Source organism: Mixophyes fleayi, chromosome 3 (assembly GCF_038048845.1).
Source record: "Mixophyes fleayi isolate aMixFle1 chromosome 3, aMixFle1.hap1, whole genome shotgun sequence".
Taxonomy (NCBI): Eukaryota; Metazoa; Chordata; class Amphibia; order Anura; family Limnodynastidae; genus Mixophyes; species Mixophyes fleayi.
This window is the reverse complement of record NC_134404.1, coordinates 140,620,783-140,646,102: the sequence shown is the minus strand read 5'-3', so window position 1 is coordinate 140,646,102 and position 25,320 is coordinate 140,620,783. Positions and strand designations below refer to the sequence as shown.

Genomic DNA, 25,320 nt, shown 5'->3' with positions numbered 1-25,320 from the left:
GACTTGCCTTTCATACCATTCGGTATTTTATGGATTATTTCCTGGGACTCACACCGTTGAGGCAATCCAGGAGGCCTGGCGCCTTATGAACTGTTTTAAGGACGCTATGTGGCTCGCCAGGAACCGCCTCATCTTGAAGCGGGAGAAGATGACCATCCAGGACTGTCGCAGGCTTATCCATAGCCTGTTAAGAGACTATAACACCCTTGACAGTCCTGAGGAAGATGAAGACGACGATTGATTGTAATTGATTGATTGTTGTCTCCTCTTCTCCTCCTCCCCATTGTGTCTATTTTCAATAAAAAACTTTGGTTTGTGCTCTCCTCCCTTTCCCCCTCCAACCCATTCCCCTTCACAGCATGAAGTATTATTGAATGTCATGTCTATTTATGCACCCTTCCCTTTGTGTCTGTCCTCAATAAAAACTTTTTGCTCGTGACTCCATCTCCCTACCCCTCTCACCTACCTCCCCCTCACATCCAATGTTATTTTATTGCACTGTGATACGCTGTAAAGTTTGAATGGTTAGTGCAGTACTTGATGTATATAGTGTAGGATGTCATGTCTTGTACTTTATGCCCTGTATTGTACTAAAACGTATGCATGATCATGTCTTACGGTGTACTGTGTACACTTGAATGAAACGTATGAACTGTGTTTTTTGTACTTTATACAAAATAAAGCTACTTTTTCAATCAAAAATTAGTTTTACTTATATTTTGATCTCCTGCTCTGGTTTTTCTGATATTTAAAAACGTAAATAGTAATAGAAGTAAATGACCTGTGCTCCTCAGCAGTTCCTGATGTGTTAGTAAGGCTGATATTACCCATCACACAGTTCTCTCTGAAGCAGGATGAGGCTGAAGTGGAGCCATGTGACAGACATATCTCTGTTGCATGGTTTCCATTCTACACGTGAGTGGGGTTACACTGTGGACCCAGCACACACACTCTATAATAGCACTTATGTAGGAGTACTAGCCAGATAAGTGATCGTTAATATTAATACCAGTTGTTATTAGATAATGTCTTGTGAATAAACAACACTTTGTGAATCAACCGAACTTGCTGTTTAGAGTGAAACATTTTGACTTCAATAAAGTTTTTGCTGCAGGCTTATTGAAGCAAGATTTTTTTGCTTTGTCCTGAAGTTAAGAGCCCCCCCTCCCCCTCCTCTAGAAATCATGTGTTTGCCCCTAGCAATGTGCAGTTCAAGTCCAAAAACATTGATCTGTGTTAGGCAACCTTTGCTTTCCACCTATAAACACCTGTCCATGTGTTATACAATCTCTCTGTGTCACACAACATCCAACTGATAATCTATAATTCTTTGATTTCTTGCCAGTGTGAGACACTACTGTGAAAAAGTTTATGAATTTGATGTTCATTGTGTTCTCTATTTTGTCTCCTGAGTTACAGTTGTTGCAGTTCTGTATTTTTTTCTAAGTCAACAGGGGCATATAATATCTCATCTCTTTGGTCATAGTACATAAATATTTTTGTTCTTCAAAGTCAGATAATCAGGAGGACACAATACACTGTGCATGTGGCATATGATGATAGCCTTTCACCTTTTCATAAACCTGTACTTATTATGACATTTTATTTGTGTGGAAAACATATTAGAGAGATGTTTCCAACTTCCTCCTACATTTCCATTGTGGATTGTTACTGCTCCTGTACGGACTTCAGCATCATGTTTTTTGCTTTTTTTTTTTTAATTAAAAACATAAAATATTTTTTCTCCTATAGTACACTACAAAAAAGCATAAATATAACATATACTTATATACAATTAAATATGACTGCAATTCAGCTTTGTGATACACATGATATTTTACCACCTTCCTAAATTAGCAGATTTGATATGGTATTTCTATATTGTGATATCTCATTCTTGTAAAATTAATTATATTTCTTTAGCTCTGTAAAATCTGATAATAAACAATAACCGTTACATATATACCAACACTGTAGCTGTTGTGCTGGTACATTGAAGCATGCTTGATAATGTCTCTGTGGATGTTGGAGCAGTACAATCCTCATCTGGTCATGGTACTGAATTTGGTTATTATTTATTTCATTTTAAATACACCTACTGAACATAATTTTACTTATATAGCCCAGAGACTAAAGAGTGTATGGTGACACTTGTATATTGTTGGATACTTTGTTAATATTGAAAAATTGCCCTTGAAATTTCCAGGATCAAATTTTTAAAACCTGGTATGTCCAGGAAAACAGGGGCAGTTGGCAACTATGCAAGGGAATGGGCATCTTGCAGTAGGTAGTTTATGTTTTGAGCTTCTTCCTCACCTATGCTAGTAATTTCAACCTGGAGTCCCAAACATGAATATGTAACATTACAAAGCGGTCATCTTTCTTGTTAAGTGAGGTAATAGTTGGTTGAATTTAGTTTTTTTTTCCTTAATTCAACTTAAATATTTTTAACATTGTACATATAGGGGCAGATTCAATTCCCTGCGTTGTTCTGTAGAACAACACAGCCCTTGCACTATCACCATTACTACGGTAATAGCTGCTCATTATTACTGTTACTACGGTAATTTCTCCGCTGAGTTTTGTTCGAAGCTCACAGAGTGTGTTGAAATTACCGTAGTATCGGTAATAATGCGCAGGCCTCGTTGCTCAAAAGAACAAAAGAATCTGCCCCATAGTTTCCATGATAGTAGTAAAAGTATTGTCAGACAGAATAAGAAACCATGCGTATACGGTTAACATTTTTATTTGTAAACACACGTTAAAAAAGAAAGTTTAAAGAGTACAGAAGTTCTATTGTTGTAGTTAAATCTATAACAAGTTCGGGATTGATCTTTTTATTCGGGGTCAGCTGACCATTTTTAATTATTATTATACATTGGGAAGTATTTTGCCTTATTAAAAGTATAGGACCAGACCCCCAATCTTCGTCAGTCCTGACCTGGTGCACAAATCAACTCCTTTTATGGACTGGAATTGGCCCTATGATGCCCACGCTAATAGGAATGTTCCTCAAATTGCGCCTACACCACCCATTTATCTCTTTGCAATAGTCTCGCTCAGGAAAATGAAATCTCAGTTCTCCACTGCTCTGGAAAATGCTACACACTGTGCAAACTTCTACTATTCTGCAAGCGCAGACGTTGCGTGGCATTTAACAGGCTTTAACAACGTGCGTTAACTGCTTAAAATGAACAGTTATGTGTGTGAGGCCCTAAAGCCTAATTAAACAAACTCAGAACTTACCTGGTAACATGTTGTGTACTGGAGTTGCAATGTTAATATCTTGAAGATGTTCAAAGGTCTCTGTGTGGAATAGACGTAATGTGGAGCCAGACGTAAAGGCAATCCAGATGCCAACTCCAGCCACTGCCATGTGAGAAATCACCATGCCCTCTTCTTGGTGAGCTTCAAATTGGTGCTGAGAATCCCACAGAAATACAATGACTTTCAGTGTATAACAGAGAACAAAAAGTATTTACAGTACAGTACAGCAAATCTGGCATTGCAGCTAAACCGTAGCACACAAAATAAGAATGCTATATGAAAATGTTAACAAACAAAACAGAGTGCAGGATATGCACATGAATATATGCAATATAAAGTCACATTAGAACGCATGCAAAGAAAAATTTGATAAAATGAATTAACAACTCATAATACTATAGTAATTAATAAAATTGTGTTTATTTTTTATTTTTACATTATATACATAAATCAGAATGTTCTTAATGCATACTTGTGGCTAAGTCACTTAGAGATAACTTATTATATATGAATGGATTTCACTTAGTGGGACAGTGTGGCAATGATTATCATTGCAAATGTACTGAGTTTTGTATTGGAAATGTACTGATGCCATGTTAGAGGAAATTTGTCTCTGCAACTGCCTGAATAAAAGAAATCCCATGCTAATTAAGACTTTTTCATCTGTGAGTGACTAACACTTTTTTAGCCCGAATACACAGCAGGGGGTCGTTAGCTTTTATCCTGTCTTATTAAAAATATAGATGAATTACACAAATAATGCAACCAGCTAGTAATTTAGGAAATCACAGATTGATGTCAATTTTGGTAATTCCAAGATTAGAGAATAAATTACATCACATATTTAACATCAGGAAGAATCATCTCAGACTTTGTGGTGCCAGCTAGGAAGGGGGCTGGGTTACTTCCTGCCAACATTTGTGTCAGAAACGGTATAACATTTTGTATTTTAACTGTGTTATACCATCTGTACGTTTGACTAGTACCTCAAACTATTGTGTAATGGTCCTTGAAGATTCTGCCTGACGCCTATTGCCTGCTATATCCTGTGACCAACAGATAAGAGCTTACACTCTAATCTGTTCTCCGGCTGTGCTGTGTTGGACCCAGAGTCTCTGTGTCAACTCTCTGCCCGCTACTCAGCAGTCCTGATGCATAGTAACAAGTCAGGAAGTACCAGCCAACACACAGCAAAGAGGCGCGGTAGCAGCTATACCAGCTACTCCAGAAGTAAGCAGTTCTAGGCACCGTGAAGGAACCTATTGGTAGCATCGGGATTCTCCTACAACTGTTGCTCAGTTGGCATTCGCAGTCGGCGAGTGTCTGTGGCAAGGTGATGCCAGTAGGAGTGGTCAGCAACAGTCAGTTACTGATGGTGATAAAGAAACCCAGATGGAAAAACCATATTGCATTGGAGGGGGAGCTAAATTTAAAATGTGGGGACAGATTTATAGTTAGAGTAAGGCATGTCCTAGATCAACTTTAAATTTCAATGTAAAAATAAAGCTATAAAGTATATGTGTGATACATGAAAAAAAAGCCAGTATTTAACTTATGTGCAAAATAATAAACTAATACGCACCCCTTGCATTGTAACATAGTTTTGTCCAGGAGAATACATATAATACTCATTTTTTGTCTTACTTTCCTTAATGAATCAGGCCTGTAGTGTTTAATCATCATCATCATCATCATCATTTATTTATATAGCGCCACTAATTCCGCAGCGCTGTACAGAGAACTCATTCACATCAGTCCCTGCCCCATTGGAGCTTACAGTCTAAATTCCCTACTATAGACACACACTCACACACAGAGACAGACAGACAGACAGAGAGGGAGAGACTAGGGTCAATTTTTTTGATTGCAGCCAATTACCCTACCAGTATGTTTTTGGAGTGTGGGAGGAAACCGGAGCACCTGGAGGAAACCCACGCAAACACAGGGAGAACATACAAACTCCACACAGATAAGGCCATGGTTTAATACAAAGATGATGCCATGACAGTCGTCACTATCAGTCTTAACACCTTAAGCACGGCCTTACTGCCTACGTTCGTCCGCTCATTCCCACCCCAGTTCCACCCTTTAAATCATAGGCAGTGGTGTATTTTGCATTCGAACATGAATTGCATGCAAATGCGTTCATTGGCATAAGTTTCATTTTGGATCATACGCAAAGCGAAATCACGCAAGATATGGCACGTAAAGGAACTTATGTGCAAACATAAATCAGGCACTATGTTTTTAATCACTTTACCACTTTGTTCGGATGAATTGTGGGTTTTTCCTTTACCAACACTTGGCTGAAAATCTTTATCTAGTACGAAGCCATTTGTATACACGATAACAAAAAGTTATATGGGTTCAATTACATTTCTGCTTTGAGAAACAATTTTAAGCATTCCACTCACAACTTAACATCTATAGGAACTGAATTGACATAAAGAGAACCAGTCTGATGGGGGAAAATCAGACAAAAGAGCTAAATTTTTCTGTGGCTTTAGCAAGCATCGTCTAATCAGATAGAGTACATGTAGGGAACCTAATACCATATTACTTCAGCATCTGAAACAGAACTTTAGCTGATGTTTCTCATTAAACAGAGTTCATGCCTGCTCTTACTTGCCAGTACAGCAAATAACAGACATTTTTGTGTGGATTTCCATACAGACAAATAAATGCGATTGTTTTTATGATTTTCTACTAATACCGTAAATACTGAATATTATTATCCGGAGACTCAGCTGGCTTAAAACATATTCCTACTGTAAATGAAGGTTAATAAATCAGTTACAGCATCGGCATCTCACCTAAGAGATGCCAGACACTTAAGGAAACAAATAGAATGATAACCATTATGTTGGATGTATGAACTTTGCTTCATATTGAGGTACATTTAACACCACATCTTACTGTGTTATTTTGACAGGAGTCTTGTATTATGTCTCTAATACTTCTTGTGTTATATAAGAACATGTGCAAACAACAATATATCAACACTCCACAATTTTTGAAAGCAGACTGGTGTATAGGAAGTTGTTCACCTAGATATGCTGATTTACATAGTATGAGGCATCACAGAACAAGGATGTGAAAAAATAGAGCATATGGCTTTAGTATGTGATGCATTAGGTGTAGTATTTGAATAGTACTGAATGGAATAACACCAGATATACAATATTTTTTTTTTGGAATGTTACGGTGAATTTACTATGCTACATGTTAATAAGGTCTTTAGAAACTTTGGGAGAAAAGTTGCAGTATATATCCATGTTGTAACGTAAATTATATTTACCTCTATGTTGTAAGTTTCTTTACCAATAATGAATATCTGTCCTCCAGAGGCAGCCCAAATAGTTCCTTCCATCACTAATAAACTCCGAACAGGTAAAACTCCTAATTTTATCAGCATCGGAGAATCTGTGTGCCAGGAGCCATCTAAATATAGAATAAAACAAAAAACATAGCTCTAATATTTAAATGTAATATATATATATACACATACATATATTGATGCATTGGGGACTTTTCAATGCATTTTATTCTGATGACTGATTGTATTAATTTACATTGTGTCTCCTCCAACTGTCCCTGTTAGAACTAGAAATGTGTGCAGACCCCAATGTTTTGGTTCTGGTTCTAAAACCATCTTTTTGGTTTTGGCCGAAAATCCTCTTGCGATTTGGTTTTGGATCTGAATTTCATTAGAAAAACAGGGACCATCATGTAATTTTGAGCTGTTTTTGTTCCTATATAAGTATTTATATCCTTAATATTAATTTACAGTCTATTTTCTAATGACCTCCTTATAACTATCAAATGTTTTACCAATATTGGACAAAGGCTGCAGCGAGCCGGCTGGCTAAATTAGTGACAGAGCAGAGGCACATATACATGGTAGTTTAATAAAAGACACAATCCTTATGAAATATAGTAGCACAGCAGTGGCAGACAGGATGGTAGTTTACTAAAGTAAAGGACACCTTTATAGCATTAAGGCAGAGCACTGGCTGATAAGATGACCATTCTATAAAAGAAGATACCAGAAGGTAGGCCCATCACACAACTGAAATGGTTTGAGAAAATCGCTAAAGCATATTAAGTGTAGATATCCACATCATTAACTACCTCTTGCTTCAGTTGGTGGCATGGCAGGTCATTTTTCTTTAAGCTGCTGTAATGATCTACATGTGGTCATTGAATGTCATTGAAATTTTACAGGTCACATGCAGCCTCTCCAACACTAATCTCTCATCTAAGTCAGAAATTCTGAAGTTGTGTGTGCAAACCATGGTACATGCTGATATTATCAGCAATGAAGAATCCTGGTTAAAGTCTTAGCGATGTGAGCCATTCTATTAAGACATTCCTGACTTTTTCCAACAGATTGAATCCAGTATGTTTTTTAGTGAACCAGCAAAACAGAGTAACTTGTCTGTGTTTGAGCAATAGTACCCCTAAAGAAATATTTTTTGATTTTAAAATCCAAGTGTTTGACCAAGAAGGCAATTGTGAGAGGGGAATGGTCACTCCTTTCCCTTTCTCATTGGGCATTAATATGGTGTGGTGTCAGCTACAACAGCAGCTACAACAGCAGTTGATCCAACGTCAAATAGCTTTACTTCTGTTGTCAATCATGGATCAGTCTATTGATCAGGAGCATACCAGTACTAGTACTGTCAGTAGTAATACTTTTTCAACCTCTACGAATAAAAAAGGTCATGTGAAAAAAAAGTTTACAGAAGGGTGCTCCAAACTCAAACAAGGTTTGTCAATGTCAAAGAAAACATCAGCTCTTGATGTAAGTATTAAGGGAAAAGTTAGTGATGAATGTGGTGATTTGATTAAAGCAATGAAAATAGCTAACATTCCATATACCACATGCATTGGCAAGAAGAAGCTGAGATCATGACCATGTTTTGCTAGTAGTGGTCCTGTTACTGCTCTTACGCATACAACAGAGAGTGACCAACACAGTCATGTATCTTCTGTAACTTCCTATGCATCACCTTCTCACTCTGAGTGTAGGTCTGTCACCTCTAAAACAGCCACATCACTGCATGAAAAGAACACTGAGGCTGAAGAATAAATAGGGCATTCAAAGAATCCGGAGTAGTGTCTATGGGTGTCCAAGAGTGCTATGTGAGTCTGACAGTTTAGATTCTAACACTGTAATTATAGGGCAGTTTCCTTCCAAAATCTCACAACCATTTGGAAATGTGAGGATGAGTAGTAATGATGATGATTTACACATAGAAATCAAGGATGCTCTTTTGGAACTTGCTAATGGGCAACAGGATGTGGAGGATAATAGTGAGTCTGAAAATGTTGGAATGTATTGTAGTTAAACAATATAATGAGGATGATGAATATGTCCAAGTAAGTCAGCCACCAGTGGAACCACCTCATGTCCAAGATAAGTGCAATGCTATGCCTGAGCAAAATATAATAATAAAAGTATAGATAAAGACATTGATCATCTAGGCACCTCCTCCCTGTTACGTTATTGGCAGCAAGTTCATTCAAGTAGTTTATCAAAAAGTGGAAAATCTTGTATAGTAACAAGCAGTTCAGCATCAGCTAGCAGCAAAATGGATAGACACCTCATGCAATCTTCACCTTCATCATCAACTTCCTTATTATTGGTACATAGTTCAGCATCCAATTTTCAAATGCTCCCCTAATTCAATCCATGATTCCCAAGAGACAACCTTGCTCACTATAGCTGCTTCTTCTGGGGGTGGTACAGAAGGGGACCAAGAATAGTAAGCTTAGCTTCAAACAACAATTGTCTGTGAATCAAGCGTTTGGAAGAGGAACCAAGTGTGACAGTCAGCATCCTGTTGCACAGCGGATTAGTGTAGCCTTGACAGCTATGTTAGCAGTGGATGTGCGTCCAATTTCTGCCATCAATGCATCAGGTTTTAGCAGATCATTTGAGAACATGCTACCAAATTCCATGTTATTTCCATTTCAAGTCACACTTGACTCCATCTTCTGCTTTATTCCTCACATCCAGACTCTCTCCCAGTCCTGTTGATTCCCACCTTAAAAACTGCCAGAATACGCCCTTTACTTCCTCAATATGCTACCAAAACTCTTATGCATTCTCTCATCATCTCCCATCTTGACTACTGCAACTTCCTGCTATCTGGCATCCCTGACACCCATTATCCACACTTCAATCTTTCCCAAATTCTGCTGTAAGAATAACCTTACTCTCTCACAGCCCCACACCTGCTGCACCACTTTGCAAATGCCTACACTAACTCCGTGTCTTCCAGAATCCAATTCAAATTACTCACCCTTACCTACAAATCCATCAACACCACCACTTCATACATCTCAAACCTCATATCAAAATACTCTCCCTCCCGTTCTCTTAGATCTACCTCTGACCTATATCTTGTCTTGTCTCTGGTAACACCTCTCATTCGCGCCTACAAGAACTCTCCCGTGCTGCTCCCCACTTGGAATTCCCTACCATGCTCAATCAGACTTTCCCACAGCCTTCAAATGTTTAGACATTCTCTAAAAACCCATGTCTTTTTTTAAAGCTTACCTTATTCCTGATATTATTTACACTAATACACCCTCACTGCTGTCCCAGATTCCACTCTAAGCCACACTCGCTTCTCTTGTTTTAGTTGTGCCCTCTTCTACTTAGAATATAGGCTCTCTAATGAGCAGGGTCTAACATACCCTTTGTTTTCATGCCTCCATTTATTTTGTCTGCCTTGTATGTCATTGTTTTATGTATGTCCTTGTTTTATGTGTCGTGTTTTCCCTACTCTATGGCGCTACGGAGCATTGTGGCACCTTACAAATCCACAATAATAATAATAGTCCCGAACAGCTTTTTCTCAGCTGTACCGAGAAAATAAACAAAAGTCATTCAGTCCCTAGAAAATGCCATTATGCCAACTATCCACTTGACTACGGATATGTGGACAAGCGGTCATGATCAAACAAAAAGACTACATTACCGTGACAGCCCACTGGGTCGGTGTATCGCCTTCAGCAGCAGCAGTGCCTGTAGAATCATCATCATTCTCCTCATCCCTTTAGCATAGTATTGATAGCACACAATGCTTACTAGTACAGATGTGATACTGCCATCCACTTAATTGCCTTCAGAGCACACCATACAATATTTTTTTTTTTTGGGGGGGGGGGGATGTGCTGCTCGGAGTCAAAGATCACCCTTTTTTTGCCCGCTAAGTAGTACAAATGTCAGTGATAGTGCTACTCACACAACAGCTTGCAGACAGAAACACTGAAATATATAATTATTTTTTAGGGTGTGCTGCTCACAGATAGTACTCTGTTTTTTTGTCCACTATAGAGTTCAGATGCCACTGATACCGACCCTTACACAACTACCGATTGACTTTGATTTTAAATGCAAGAAAGAATATTTTTCTGTCTACTGCTAATTAGTTTACTAATATACTATTACTACCATCAGTCACTGATTGCCTGCTTTTCCTTTTCTCACACCCAATTTTTCAGAACATATTTCCAGCAGACTGATCCATAAATAAACTGTCAAGATTTCCACAGTAAACTCACAGCTATTTTAATATACTGTACATTGCCTTTTTCATCCTGTCCAACCATCTGCAACCCACTTTAGGAGTACAGAATTGCAGCAAACGTCCTACCCACCTGTTATCACTTCTAAAATGGCAGCTGAGAACACAAGGTCTATATATAGAAGATATCCATCCAAAACTCACGAGATCTGACATTTTACCAGAAATGACTTTTTGCCTCGTTTTCAGATTTGGCACGAGAAAATTGGGATCTGTTGGATATCTCTGAATCCAAACCTCTCATCTTTTATTAGAACCCATAATTTTTTTTCCCATAAAAGTTGCCCCAATTTTTGGGTCTAATGTATATATATGTATATGAATAAACTTATCCAGGCTTTAAAGAGTGTCCCTTTGGCCCCTACGACTGTAGCATCATCCAAATGGTAAATTATGATGTACTGTATTTTACTGTGATATTTGTTGCTCTATGTAGTAAACAGTGTTTTATGCAAATATGTATGAAGAAGCCAGTCAAAGTGCATCCTCATGTCGTGATTGTCTTGTTTATAACAAACCTTAAGTGCCCATCTTAGGCCGTCTGACATGTTGTTGGGCAAGTAGCTGTTGTTAATTGTATCGTACATAAATATGTACTTGGAAGTAAAGAGTTTAATGATTGCATTCAAAATGTAAATTGTCAAAGGTAAAGACCCCTTTATTCAAGCCAAGGTCAAAAACATTGAAGCCAGCTCTCATACCAGTTGGTAATGGATTTTAATCTTAAATTTCACATGGCTGTAGTACCAGAACGTATGTAATTAAATCTCCCCACATTAATAAGCCATTGTAGAATCAGTCATGTGTAGTGTGCACAGAGTAAATCAGAAGGTTTATAATTAGCCTTCCTAGGAGCATGGACAGATTTAGACCATCAGATGGCTTGTGACTGTACATTACATTGTCATTATCCTTTTGGAATAGACTATGTGGCACCAAACTTCAGTGTGGTTAGAGCCTGGTGCCATGTGTCTATGCAATAAACGGCAAACAGCTTGTTTGTATAAATGGTGAATATAATACATTAAAACAGCCACAGCTTTAACAGCCAGGAAATTCAGGATTCTCTCTAATGTCCTGGACCAAGAGACACATTTAACAAGCTAACAAATAGAATATAAAAGACAGTAACAACATTGCCTATTCCTTCCACTTTGGCTGTGTTTAGATATTTACAGATGTTAAAGAATATTAAAGGTGATATATACCCATTTGTTCTAGCTATCCTATTAATAGAATATACAATATAACTGTTTGATTCTGGGCAGAAAAGGTGCTTTACAGATATTTTTTTGTGTAATTTGTGTTAATTGAGATATTTAAGGGAATACAAACAGCACATGAAACATAATTCAAGAATAGAAACATGTAAAGATATCACAGTCAGTTAATCGGTACAAATAGCGCTGGTTGTAAAACATACAATACGAAAGTAGGGGGGAGGTAGAGAGAGAGAAAATACTCTTCATAGTATAATAGTTGCTGGACAAGGGAAAATATACGCAAAAGGGAAAGGTACATTATGCCCATTCTCCCATATGCCCGCCCATACTGACCATCATTAGAAAATGGCTAGTCACAATCCATGAGGGAGCGGTAAGATGGAGATTCCTTAAACACGAGCCAGCAGAGCAACATTACCGCATAGTCAGTGACTTTCTTTTGGCCAGAAAGGGTTATGCCATTAGTAAGCCTGTAAAGGCCTATCCGTCTAAACCACTCCCTCATGTCAGGGGGCACAGGAGACCGCCAGTGGACCAGGATAACTGCTATGGCAGCGTGACACATATGTCGAAGTAAGGATTTTTTCTATACTGAGAAATGGGAACGGCCAAAAGACTGAACAACCAGAAATCTGTTCCCTCTGGGATCAGGCCACCCATTATTTCCTCCACGACTGGTTTCCCCTTATACCAGTCTGACATTATTACAGGGCAAGACCACCAAACGTGAAGAGAGGATGCTAACTCAGAACTACATCTCCAGCACGACCCCAAGACACCCGGGTGCATCTTACGTAATTGGGAGGGACACCTGTACCAACGGTAGAGAACATTGTACCTTGTCACCACCACAGAAAGGCTAGAGAAGCTCACCATGATATATTGAAAAGCTTTGGCCCAAAATTGGTCGGAGGTAGACCTCCCCAGCTCTTTATCTCAAGCGCCGGCATAGCCAGGTTGGTTGGGGAATAAATTGACAATGAGCAATTGGTAAATCATAGATATAGTGTGTTTTGGTTCTGTGAAAATGCAGCACAACTCTTCAAAGCTAGTCAGGCTCCTGCTCACTCCCCCATAACTGCCTTCGATTGTAAGTAGTGTCTAGTCTGCAGGTGTAGCCAGAAAGCTGAAGCGGGTAGACCTAATTTTAGACTATGCCCTAAAAGCCCCTTGTGTGAGTCCAGGTGGAAAGTCTGGATTAGCAATCAAGGGAGTGAGGGGCGATAATGGGGACAAAATACATTTCAATGTTCACAAAATAGCCCAGCATTAAAGTGTACAGATATTTATTTATTGAACAGGTATATTAAAGCAACAATTCCATGAAAATAATCGTTTTTTGTATTTTTTCACATAAATCAGTGTGATAGGCTATAAAAAGTATCTTGCCTATTACCATTTCCTTGGATTGTTTATTCATGCTGCTGTTAATGACTTAGAATTTTGAAAATTTTCCACGGTCATGTGACTGCCATGACAACCACAGTCACATGGCACATGATGTAGTGAGCAGAGAGGCTTTGGAAGACCTATCTGAGCACAGCGTGTATTGTAAAATCCTCCACCTTCTTCTCTCCCCCTCTGCCTTCCCATGACATGCTGAAAGGTTTGTGTGTGTGTGTGTGTGTGTGTGTGTGTTTGTGTGTGTTTAACTGACAGCTATGCTAGTTTGCCCTCCAGAGAGATTTTGAAAAGGACGTTATGATTTGTAGGAGGACAGCTAAGAAAAAGGATGATTTGTCACACCTCCCCCTTTCCACTCTTCCTCCCTGGAGCTCACCTCCAAGATCTCCCGGAGGACAAATCATGATTAAAAATATTTACTTGATTTGATTAATAAACTATGTTTAGATTTGATAAGTTTGTGTTTTATATTGAACTAAATGTCATTTTCAATACATACATCTACAGTACATCACCCAGTTTTCTGCTCTGTCCAATCTATTATGTACCTTTTATACCCAAGAGCAAGGTTCAGCTTCTAAATAACAGGTCATTTACATTTACTTTGCCATACATACAACGGAGCTGGGATATGCTGTTCATCAGATATTTATATTATGCTGACCAAATGCACGTCACGGTGACTCTGCAGCTGACCTCATAATCACACAGTGAAAGTCTACGTTCCCAGGAATACTGTATGCTTTAGTGTTGTGTGTATAATATGTTATGGTGATTGCACATGGGAAGGAATAAAAGATTCTTTTTCATCCAGGTGTTCAAAAACTGTTAGTCAATCGCACAGTAACACATTATAGTGATGGGTATATTATCCCAAATGTACAAAATATGATATTTTAAAATACAGAAATATGACACTTGACTACCTGATTTTCTCTGTTTAATTTAACTGTTAAATACATTAATGAAGGTTAGGAGACATCAGAAAAAAATGGGGAACGTGAATGAAATGAAAGGATGTCTAAATGTGTAAGTATGCAGCGCCTTCACCTGAATAAATGTATTGCACAAATCCAGATGCAACAGCGCAAATTAAGGTGTCAACTAACACCACACTATCCAGCCATAACTGACTCCCAAGGAGCTCAAATACAATTCAGTGTAAACTAAAACAAATGCAGCAAACACTGATGCCATTCTCCTTGGTACTCGGAAGACATAGCAGCACTATACCTAAAGAGCTGGACTTTGAAGAAACAAAACAAAACAATCAATGTAAACAAGAAAAACTTTAGTCTGTGTTTCTATACCTTAGTGAAAAGAAAGAGAAGATAGCATAAAACTAATACACAAGGCATTAAAATAGTAGACATTAGAGCCTCCTTTTCATCCTCTTTAACCAGTCAACAACCTGATTCTTCAGACACTACAGTGGAAGCACAATGTTTCTTTCATTCACTGCTGTTATTTTAGCACTGTCTTCTAACAGTAGTGTAATGCTTCCTAGTAATCTGCTTTATTTGCCTTCCAGCCAGATAAGCTCATCCTAGGAAAATAGATCAGTACTTAGGAAAAAAACCATCCAGGCAGACCACATCAAAGCACTGCTGTCAGCAATACAATCTAGACGAGGAAGGTGATGACACAATACTGTAACAATGCAAATGATGGCCACAACCATCATGATAATAGAATATGATAAGTTGGACATGTCTTGTACTCTTCAAATTGGTTTTAAATGTTATGATGTGGTACACACTGCCTAATTTTCCACTAACTTTTTATGCCGATCGATTTAACATCCGATTGATGGTCCGATTGCTCGGCCCATGGACTGCATACACACTAGCCTTGTTTCAGACAATTAATGGAAAAGCGATCACCCCGTTAGCGACTTTTACAGCCATGTTGTCGTGAACAATGATTTGAATTTCGAAGACACTGAAGTGACATTTGCGGGTCATGTAACTATATACCAAAGACAATAGCATAAAGGTGCAGAGCTTTCACTATAGTTAACACCCAAACACACACAAAAAACAGAAAACAACAAAATTCAGCTAAAATTCTCCATACACAAGGTTATTATGCACGAATAGTCTTCACCCACAATGCCCCATTCTGTCGGCCCATGTGTGAGTGTTTAAAATTACAGAGGAGCCTGTCTGGCGCTGAGAGACGTGAGAGGATGGCGAATGAGGAACAGGTGTCGGTGGGGGTTGGAGCAATGCATGCGGGGATGGTGCTAGAAAGCTCAAAAAAATATGAAGCAAATGTGGTCGGTAATGGAGATGGTCAAGAAGAAATAAAATTTACGGTAGTTAAAAGAGCAAAGCCAATGAGCCCAAGAGAAGTGGAGATGATGGTAAAAGCAGCTTAGATACCACTGATACCACTAATGTTACACCTGTTATCAAACAAGAAAAAATTGATATCGAATACGGACATATGAAAAAAGTTATACAAGAAGAAATTTAAATGAACAAGTGTAGGCAACACAATGCCTTGGGCACATACCTGTACCGCTATAATAACCAAAATGGAACCCGTTTTACAGAACCTATGGCGGTGAAGCCCGCTATTGTTGCGATTGTAAAAGAGGGACTACAACATAAACTGACCTTGAGCGATGTGCAAGGTGAGAAAATGGGACTATTTCTGGTGTTGGATAAAGCCTTTTGTTAACTTTAGTACAGAGATAGAATTTTAATGCTAAACATTTTTTATTTCCTTGTTTCCTAGATACCATCGTCATATCCAATGAAAGTTCTGAGGGAGAAAAAAAACGATGTAAAGCTCAACGATTATTTTAAAGTAATACCAGCGATTATAAGTGTCGTCCAGGAAAAATTAAAAAGCTTGAGAAGAATTTTGTTGAAATGTCTATGCTGTTTGGAAGGGACCTGCCACAAATGACCAGCACCTTTAAAGTATAGTACTATTTTTATAACTCTTATTATTCTTCACTAAATATTTTTGAAAATTTTTCTGCAATAAAATTGTTGCATTAACACTGTGTGGTTTATTCTGGGTATGTTACAAATATTAGTTACTAAAGGTTAATATTAGTTTATAAAGTTTATAAGTTTATTCGTTTATACAGATATAAGTTTAGAAAGTGTAAATATGAATAGGTTGCCAATATAGATGTAAAGGGTTGGTATAACACTGCACTTTAGTAAACTGGCTGCCATATGCTAGATGCATCAATGTAATAGACTACTGCTATTGCTAATCCGTTGCAATCATCTAATTAACAAGTCAGTGATGTGCAGACATCACACCATGTGGGACAGGTACAGACATCTGAAATCTACATACATACACCCCCAACAAAGCTCCAGCCCGAGGAAGTATCGGAGGATTATCGTGGATCAATCGTAAATTTAACACACTACATGATGGAAAGGTGATTGGAACAAAAATATTGAACGGCACAACCAACTAATTGAGGCGAATGGGAATACTTACGACCATTGTGTCACTACACACACTAACCCGACTTTCAAAAGACCAGTCGTATGTTAGCTAGTTGAGGCGATTATTGGACGAAAAACCTGTAGTGTGTACCTAGCTTAAGAAATACAATGCAATAATCTTCTTATAAAAATAAATGTTTCTTTGACCCTAGGGTTTATCATTCAGAACCTACATGAAATGTTATGGTCACTGCTGATATTTGAACCCCTCGTGTCAATGTCAGTCTGGAGTCCAGCACCTTCCAGTAACTACTGTCAAATTGAATTTAGTGTGTTCTAGTACAAATATTTTCTACACATCAGTATCCATAAGACTAATCTGACTAATATTTTTAAGACAGAGTTGTACTTATATAAATCATGATATAAGAGCAGATTGGTAGATCCCCTGATAATTGTATGTCCAGGGCAAGATCGCCTGCAACATCCTCAACATGTGAGAGGCACAATACATTTCTGCTATATGGAGACCATTGCTGAAGTCTGTGGGCAGAGCTATCTCACTCAGCACTGCAACATGGACAGGCTGTACAACATTGTGGGAACCACAAAAGTTACAGACATTTTGGAACACAAATAATATTAAATGTGTTTTGGTCAAATAAGCTAACTACTAATAAAATAAGTAAACAACTAGAAATAAAAAAACATCTAACTGATTTGCTGCACAGTTAAATTAAGTGTTATTTTCAATAATATTAAAAATAAACAATATATATCTTTAAATATGGGCAGCACGGTGACACAGTGGTTAGTATTGCTATCTCACAGTATTGAGTCATGAGTTCAATTTCGACCAGAGTGTGTGTGTGTGTGTGTGTGTGTGTGTGTGTGTGTGTAAGGATTTAGAATGGAAGCTCCAATGCCTTAGGACTGATGTGAATGATTACATAATCTTTGTACAGTCCTGTGTAATATGATTAAATTGATTATAACATATTTGAATTACTTTATCAAAATCCATAAACAAACATAATAATGCAAGCTAAACATGATTTTAGCATAAGGGCTGAATTATTTAGCCTAAATTAGTGCTGGAATGAGGAAGGAGACCTAATGTAGGTGCCACTGAAATAATATGGCTGCTTCCATACAGTGGAAATGAATGTTGTCTACCACGCAAACTATGCTGACTAGACACAGTACCAAACATGGGCAGGATTTTCACCCATTCTGACAGAACCAAAATGCAATTATAGTAAAATAATATTTCCCCAGTAAACCACTAAACATTATTTAAATCCTAAACATTAAGGGCTAGATTTACTAAGCTGCGGGTTTGAAAAAGTGGGGATGTTGCCTATAGCAACCAATCAGATTCTAGCTGTCATTTTTTAGAAAGTACTAAATAAATGAAAGATAAAATCTTATTGGTTGCTATAGGCAACATCCCCACTTTTTCAAACCCGCAGCTTAGTAAATCTAGCCCTAAATGTTTGTGGTGAACAGAGAGGAAATGTAGACCTCTATTCACCTAAATATTCATATAACGCTTCCAGGTTGCAGTAGAATATTTACATACTGACCTGGTGACTTTTGCAAGCTTATGGCTATAACTGCAACATAGCCTCAAACATAACCTTTCATAAATAGTAGTTTACTACTTTAGTTTAATAGACTAATTTCAAATGCTTGACAATCAATGTAAACAACCTCTTACCTCCCATCTTTGTATAGATTGCGAGATTCCCATTCACAAGACCAGCATACAAACTTTGGGGAATGCTGGCAAGACTCATGACGGTGGATTTTTCTGGAGTGAAAAAGTGCTGTAGACGAACCTTTTTCGAGCCTTGGCTACTTTTGTACACGCATATGCTAGGGATACAAACAATAAATGTTTGTAGAAATCTCCATTCAGTATATTATACACATATTCCATATTTCTCACCACTGCCAATAATTGTGTCTGCATTGATAAATACCAAACGTATAAGTATGACGACACAACAAGAGATATTTAGTAAAAACAAGAACAGAAATAAATAGAAAACTCTTTGGATTATGCCACACTAGAGGTATATTGTTTGTGGTTTACCACTATGTAAAAGCTGTTTCCTGTTAGCGAATTCCTGGTTTTTCACCAGTGAAATTTTGTACATAATTGGCAATCTGGAGAGTTAGCTACCAAGTAATTATTACCCAAACAAATAGGTAAGATCTTACTTTGCCTCATGAGGTATTGAAAATACCTATGTCATAGTCTTTAGAGTACCAATTAAATATTTAATGATAGGCGTGCGCACTGGGTGTGCCCAGACACACTCTAATGCAGCAGCAGCCAGCACATGAAATGTAAGATGTGGCTCGGAGAGCAGATCGGCTTGGAAAGGACCAGAGTTAGCTGCTCCCAATTTGACTGCGGACTGACCCAGATCACCGACATGCTTCTATTGCTGTGCAGAGTATCCCTCTCTAGATTTCCCTGGGTGCACACCCAAATGAAAAGTGTTGCACACACCTATGGTGATATTGCATTATTCTTAAACTTTCTTCATTTCTGATAAATAGCACTATGTGCTGAAACTCTGCTATGGCGAATAGCTGGGAGTATCAAAACCTATACACAGGCACACAGTTGTGGAAAGGCCATATAGGCATTTGCCTGATTGCAAGGGGTGACATTCTATATATTTTTTCTCAACGTATCATATTTTTATCTTAAGGTCATGCTTCTAGAATTTTTTATTTCCTTTCCAACTTGTTTTATATGCATACATACAAAATTTCACGATTGGAAAAGCAGGATAAATTAGGCCACAGCAATTCACCCCTTTCCAATACACCTGATACATTTGGCACTGTCCTACAAAAATTGGGACTGTTGGCAAATGTGTGCACCTGTACTTTTCTAGAGAAAAGAAATTATGTTATAGCGGCCTTAGGAGGAAAACAATGAAATATGGGCTGATCTATGCATGCAGGCACACAAAATGTAATCAAGGTTTTCATATAGTTCATAATGTCCATTTGTCTTTTAGAGGAAAATTTAAATATGTTTTGTTTATAAAAAGTTTTATTGACACTGATAATACTAGATTTTTATATACAAAGTGTGAATATAGCAGACATCTGGCCTGGGAGTATTAATATGCACATAAATATTAAATAAATACAAGTATCTAGGCAACCAAAGTTAAAGATAACCTACTTGAAGTTGTTAGATTTTCTTTAGTTAGCATGAAATCTGTATTTTATACAAACCATAAAAATATATTTCAAGAAGTTATTACTTTACGATTGAAGATAGACTATAGATATCTGACTTAAACCAGATACTTCAACTTGAATAACATTTACCTTCCTTCTTCCATGCCCAGACAAATTGTGGGCACATCTGGCACTCGAGAAGAACCACAGTCAGAATCTGGGACATCACTTAATTGTATGTGTCTTTCTTCCTCTGGGACATAGACCATGCAGAGTATGCGTGATTCAACATTGAAACACTCTATCACCTTCGGGCTACGGTTGTGAAGCGAGACAACAGCAATCTGACCCATTTGATTAGTGCAGCTGCCAATCTAAACAAAACCGACAACAAAGAGAGCCACTGAATGATTTTCACAGGATAATCATTATTTGATCCTTGTTTATGCATCATCAGAATGTGGCTCATTGTGTCTTCAAAATACTCTGGGTACACAGCTATGTTCTTTTACACAAATTGCAGCAAGAAAGTTAGGAATGCAATTAAAAACTGCTTCACCAAGTAGCTCAATAGGTCATTTGAAATTTCAAATATCATATTTTAAAATCCCTTTATGTATATTATCATATATACTGGAGAAGGCTAAAAATATTGTAGATAAAGTATTTTCAGTGCTCAGTGCACAATATTGTAAGATCGCTACAAGGATGTGAATATCTTACCATATCTGATGATACAATAATACAATTTTAAAGGAATAAACAACACAAAATGTAGTTGTTGGTCAAGATTAAAAAGTTATGATAAAACAGATAGTAGTTCTTTTTTTTTTTTTCTAAAAGTTTTATTTTTGCAAGGTCATGATAACAACAGAGAACGATTGACATAGTGCATACTGTTAGCAAAAATAGTCAAAAAGTAACAAAGTCAACGACCAGCGTAGAACATATGAAACGCTAAGTCAACCATACTTATAATCTTAGAAGTAACGAGTGACCCAAAGTTTTTATAGAAAGAGGGAAGGTGGAAAGAGACTTTATAGAGGAGGAAAGGAATGTGAAGTGACAGAGAAGAGGGAGGAAAGTGAGAAGTGACTAGATCCATTGTTAGTTGGAGAGAAGTCCAAGAGTAATGTGAGGTTTTAGAACTGACTTAAGTAAAAGGTGGGCACGCCTGAAAGAAGGATAACCATGGGTCCCAAACCTTGGTGAAAGCTCTCGAGGAATTCTGGATAATACTGGTCATGAACTTCATCCGTTCAGTCTGCCAAATTCTATTAATTATGGACTGTATGGAAGGAGGGGATTGCAATCGCCAGTCTGCTGCTATTTGGCAGGTAGCTGCAAAAGCAATGTGCCTAATCAATTTATTCTGGTGTCGGGATGCCGAGGGAGCTCCCATAGGAAGAAGAAAAAATTTGGGCTCTAGGGGAATATCCACCTGGAGGATTGAATTAATCAGACTTCTAATCTGAACCCAGAGGCCTAACAACAGATAGTAGTTCTTAAGAGAGGACTAGTGGCTCCAATAGGTCTGTGCTGCAATCCTCTCTCCAAGTAAGATGGGTTTCTTTCATAGACTTCAACAATGCTGTTTGGTTACACCAGGCAAGTGATAGATGGAAAGGGTAGTGATTTGGTGGAGCATTCAAGCCTTGCGGGATACATGTAAATGGGATGGGGGCACCAAATAAGTAGAACTATGTATTCTAACATAACTTACTGAACTCAGCCAAAAAATACAAATTAAGTCATGCATGAAGTTTTTCTTAAACTGTAATCTAGATGTGAGAGTCAATGCAAATCATTTTTAAAAAAGTTTTTATAGGCAATGATGTAAATAAAACACCACACTTTCTCAACTCTCTAGAAATATCTCCGCAAACTACGTAAGTGCCTCTAATATGTCAAAAGTTGCACTGTGCATAAGTGTCAATGTCACACCAAAGTCCAACCTTCTACCACTTTAAAACCACTCCTTTCAATAAATAAAACTTTTCTATTTTCCTTCTAAAATGTTCAGCCTGATTTGTGGCTTAAATTATTTATGAGAGTTACAGTACACCAGGATTGTTTTTAACAATGTGTGCCTTTTTTTTAACCACAATGCTTGGGAGTACATGACAGCATAAAATGGATCCCATTAAAAGTATTAGATGACGTATTGGAATACTCTGAAAATCACTGGATCGCTTCTCGGCCTTTTGGCTAAGATCAAGTGCAGTTGTGGCAGAGCTGCACTTGGTCCTCTGGCCAGGCGCCGGGAGAGCTGCGTTGAAAGCCCGGGACTAATGTGCCCCCAGAGTGGCGATCCAGGGGTGCCAAAAAAATCACATGTCAAGCGCACCTTAAAACAGTTATAATGTGATTAGGTTGCCACTGAGCACATTATACCACTTTCAATATATGCACCGCCTTTATTCTTTGCCCCGGCTGGGCGAGAACATTTTTATAATAGCCCAGCCATGAGGCTGGGGCCGTAACCAGTCAGCACTTTTTTATTTTCTATTTATTACACCTTCTGTTTGTCACTTTCACTTTTATGTTATTAGCTTCATGGATTTTAGGGGTGCGGGTAGGCTCTTTTGGGCTCTGCGTCCCCGAAGATCTAGGGGGGCTGTGTGGCCTTTTTGTTCCGGCCCCCCTGAACCCCATCGTTTGCTCATCCTTCCGGGGGTGAGACAGTTGTCGAGCCCTGGGTGAAGCCTCGGTGGATCCCAGGGTTAAAGGGACCCCCCTAGCCTTGCAGCAAAGGGGGTCTGAAGACCCTTGCCCCCTAAGGGTCCTTTTGGATCCGGGGGTCGGGGACTAGTAATCTTGCTCCCCAAAATGAAATTGGTTCTACAATGCCTCATGGGTAGATGCACTTGTGCACCGACTCCGTACAACTAATCCCCTCAACCTGTCCAAAATTCTGCGCCTCAACAAATGCTGCTCATCTAATGTCATGCCCTTTATTTTTTGGTTACCTGAACAGCTTATCAGTGGGAATTCGGTTATTCTGTATTGTTTGATTTAATTGTATAATAAATGGCAGAATTATTATGTATATATTACATGAAACAATATCTTTAACTCAGTAATAAATCAGAAACTTTAAAGGGTTTTCACTTACCCATAGAAAACCATGATGCATGGAAAGTGTATCTGGATCATTTTCACTACTTAGATAAGGTTCAGGATTATAGACAGCACATTCAATCTGAAAATAAATCATGGATGCTAATTGGGTCACAGAACATTATGTCCATACCTGTAGCTATAAATATTCTTAAATCATATACAGTAGATATCATTAACCTGCAGAGGCATCAATCATGTGGAAGGTAAGATAGTGCTATAAATAAGGTCACACGTTGTTGCCTGGTGTTAAAAATATATATGTACTGGCATCTGAATCTGTGAGACTGCTTGTACATTGCACATTTACTGACAAGACCAGGTGGGTGTCTGCAGCATCCTCTGAATGCCACGTCAAGATGAGACCAGAAAAAGGTCAGAAAGGGAGGATGTAGACTGCTCTAAACTTGACCTTGAGACATACCAAATACTACATACAGTAGCTGCTCTCAAAAAGTGATTCACCTTAAATTCCTGTTGTTTTGACATGATAACCGGAAGATGTTTAACAAGCAAGGGGTGCTTTTCCTTTTTGATCTGGTTTCCCTCATCTTCTAAACAGAACCAACCCAGCTGGTTCTCCTCTCCTGCAGCGGAATAAAAAACACCATAAATGAATAACATTTGAAAACGGATAAGTCACTCTGAGAACCTGAATGAATTATAGCAATTTTTACTGCATATACTTACACTGTTTTGGTACTCCAAGAGCAGTATAGCCAGAATAAACAAAGCATTTCCTTTTTTTTTTCTTTGGTGTAACTTTATACTGTGGTATTTGTTATATGTCACCAACCTATAGCAGCAACATTTTCTTAAAACTATCACATGACAATAAAAGATTCACAGCAAACGTATTATGCTCAAACTACCTTTTGAAGCCGACGTTCATAATTTAATTGTTGGAAGTCCTTTGCTAAAGCATATATAGTCATATTGACTAATCCTATATTTTTTGTAATACTGCAACTATTATCTCCCAGTATCATCATCATCATCATCATCACCATTTATTTATATAGCGCCACTGATTCCGCAGCGCTGTACAGAGAACTCATTCACATCAGTCCCTGCCCCATTGGAGCTTACAGTCTAAAATCCCTAACACACACACGCAGACAGACAGACAGAGAGACGCACACACAGACAGACACAGACTAGGGTCAATTTGTTAGCAGCATATTAACCTACCAGTATGTTTTTTGGAGTGTGGGAGGAAACCGGAGCACCCGGAGGAAACCCATGCAAACACGGGGAGAACATACAAACTCCTCACAGATAAGGCCATGGTCGGGAATTGAATTCATGACCCCAGTGCTGCAAAGCAGATGTGCTAACCACTATGCCACCGTGCTGCCCACATTTACACCTTTGTTCCAAATGTGTCACTCATGTGTCACTCATTAGTACTTAGCAGTGGCAGAACCACTACCATTGCAGGTGTGTGTTGGACATGGGTCCCAGAGGTGAGGGGTGCCCATCTGCTGCACAGGGCCACGCTCTGCATGCATGAGGCTCAACGCATGCACAATGAATCCCTGTTTGGGATTTCAGTTGCACAATTTATAAAAATTATTAATAATAATCATCATCATTTAAAGAACATATTCTTCAGTACTGTATGGGAACAATCAGAGAACACAATTCATGTACAGCAGCCTACAGTGGAGCCTACAATCTAAGCGTCCTAGCACAGACAGGCACACATACACACAAAGCACAAGTTAAAAGCCAATTAAACTATTTCTTTGCATTGTGAGATTAAATCCACACAAATATGGGCGGAACATACATAACCCACCATGGTTCTATTACTTCATTTCAAATGCTACAAATTTTGGTCTATGGAGTATTTGCTCTGCATTCACTTGCAGTACATAAAAGAGTCCGATTACAAGGCAACTTTACACACACTCAGATATATGTCATTATGAATCAAAGTTAAAAAAAAACAAAACAAAAAAGCAGGAAATCACTTGGCAATAACTGCTTCCGTTGGGCATGATCCCACCACCCACCAGTACTACAATGCACGCAGCATTGCCCATGTATATTATGGGGATAGGAAGAGTTGGAGAG

The 25,320-nt window shown here is 38.3% G+C and overlaps 1 protein-coding gene across 4 annotated transcripts in view; it reads right to left on the bottom strand.

The window, feature by feature from the left end:
• The window catches only part of ARHGEF10 (Rho guanine nucleotide exchange factor 10), a 123,692-nt gene that overhangs the window by 15,428 nt on the left and 82,944 nt on the right, over positions 1 to 25,320 (bottom strand). For all 4 annotated transcript variants that reach the window (XM_075202477.1, XM_075202473.1, XM_075202475.1 and 1 more), the window contains 6 exons: positions 23,707 to 23,828; positions 23,237 to 23,323; positions 20,272 to 20,495; positions 18,632 to 18,789; positions 6,566 to 6,708; positions 3,247 to 3,421 (listed from right to left, as the gene is read on the bottom strand). In XM_075202477.1, the coding sequence (XP_075058578.1) occupies positions 3,247 to 3,421; positions 6,566 to 6,708; positions 18,632 to 18,789; positions 20,272 to 20,495; positions 23,237 to 23,323; positions 23,707 to 23,828 (909 nt within the window). The remainder of the gene's footprint in view (positions 1 to 3,246; positions 3,422 to 6,565; positions 6,709 to 18,631; positions 18,790 to 20,271; positions 20,496 to 23,236; positions 23,324 to 23,706; positions 23,829 to 25,320) is intronic.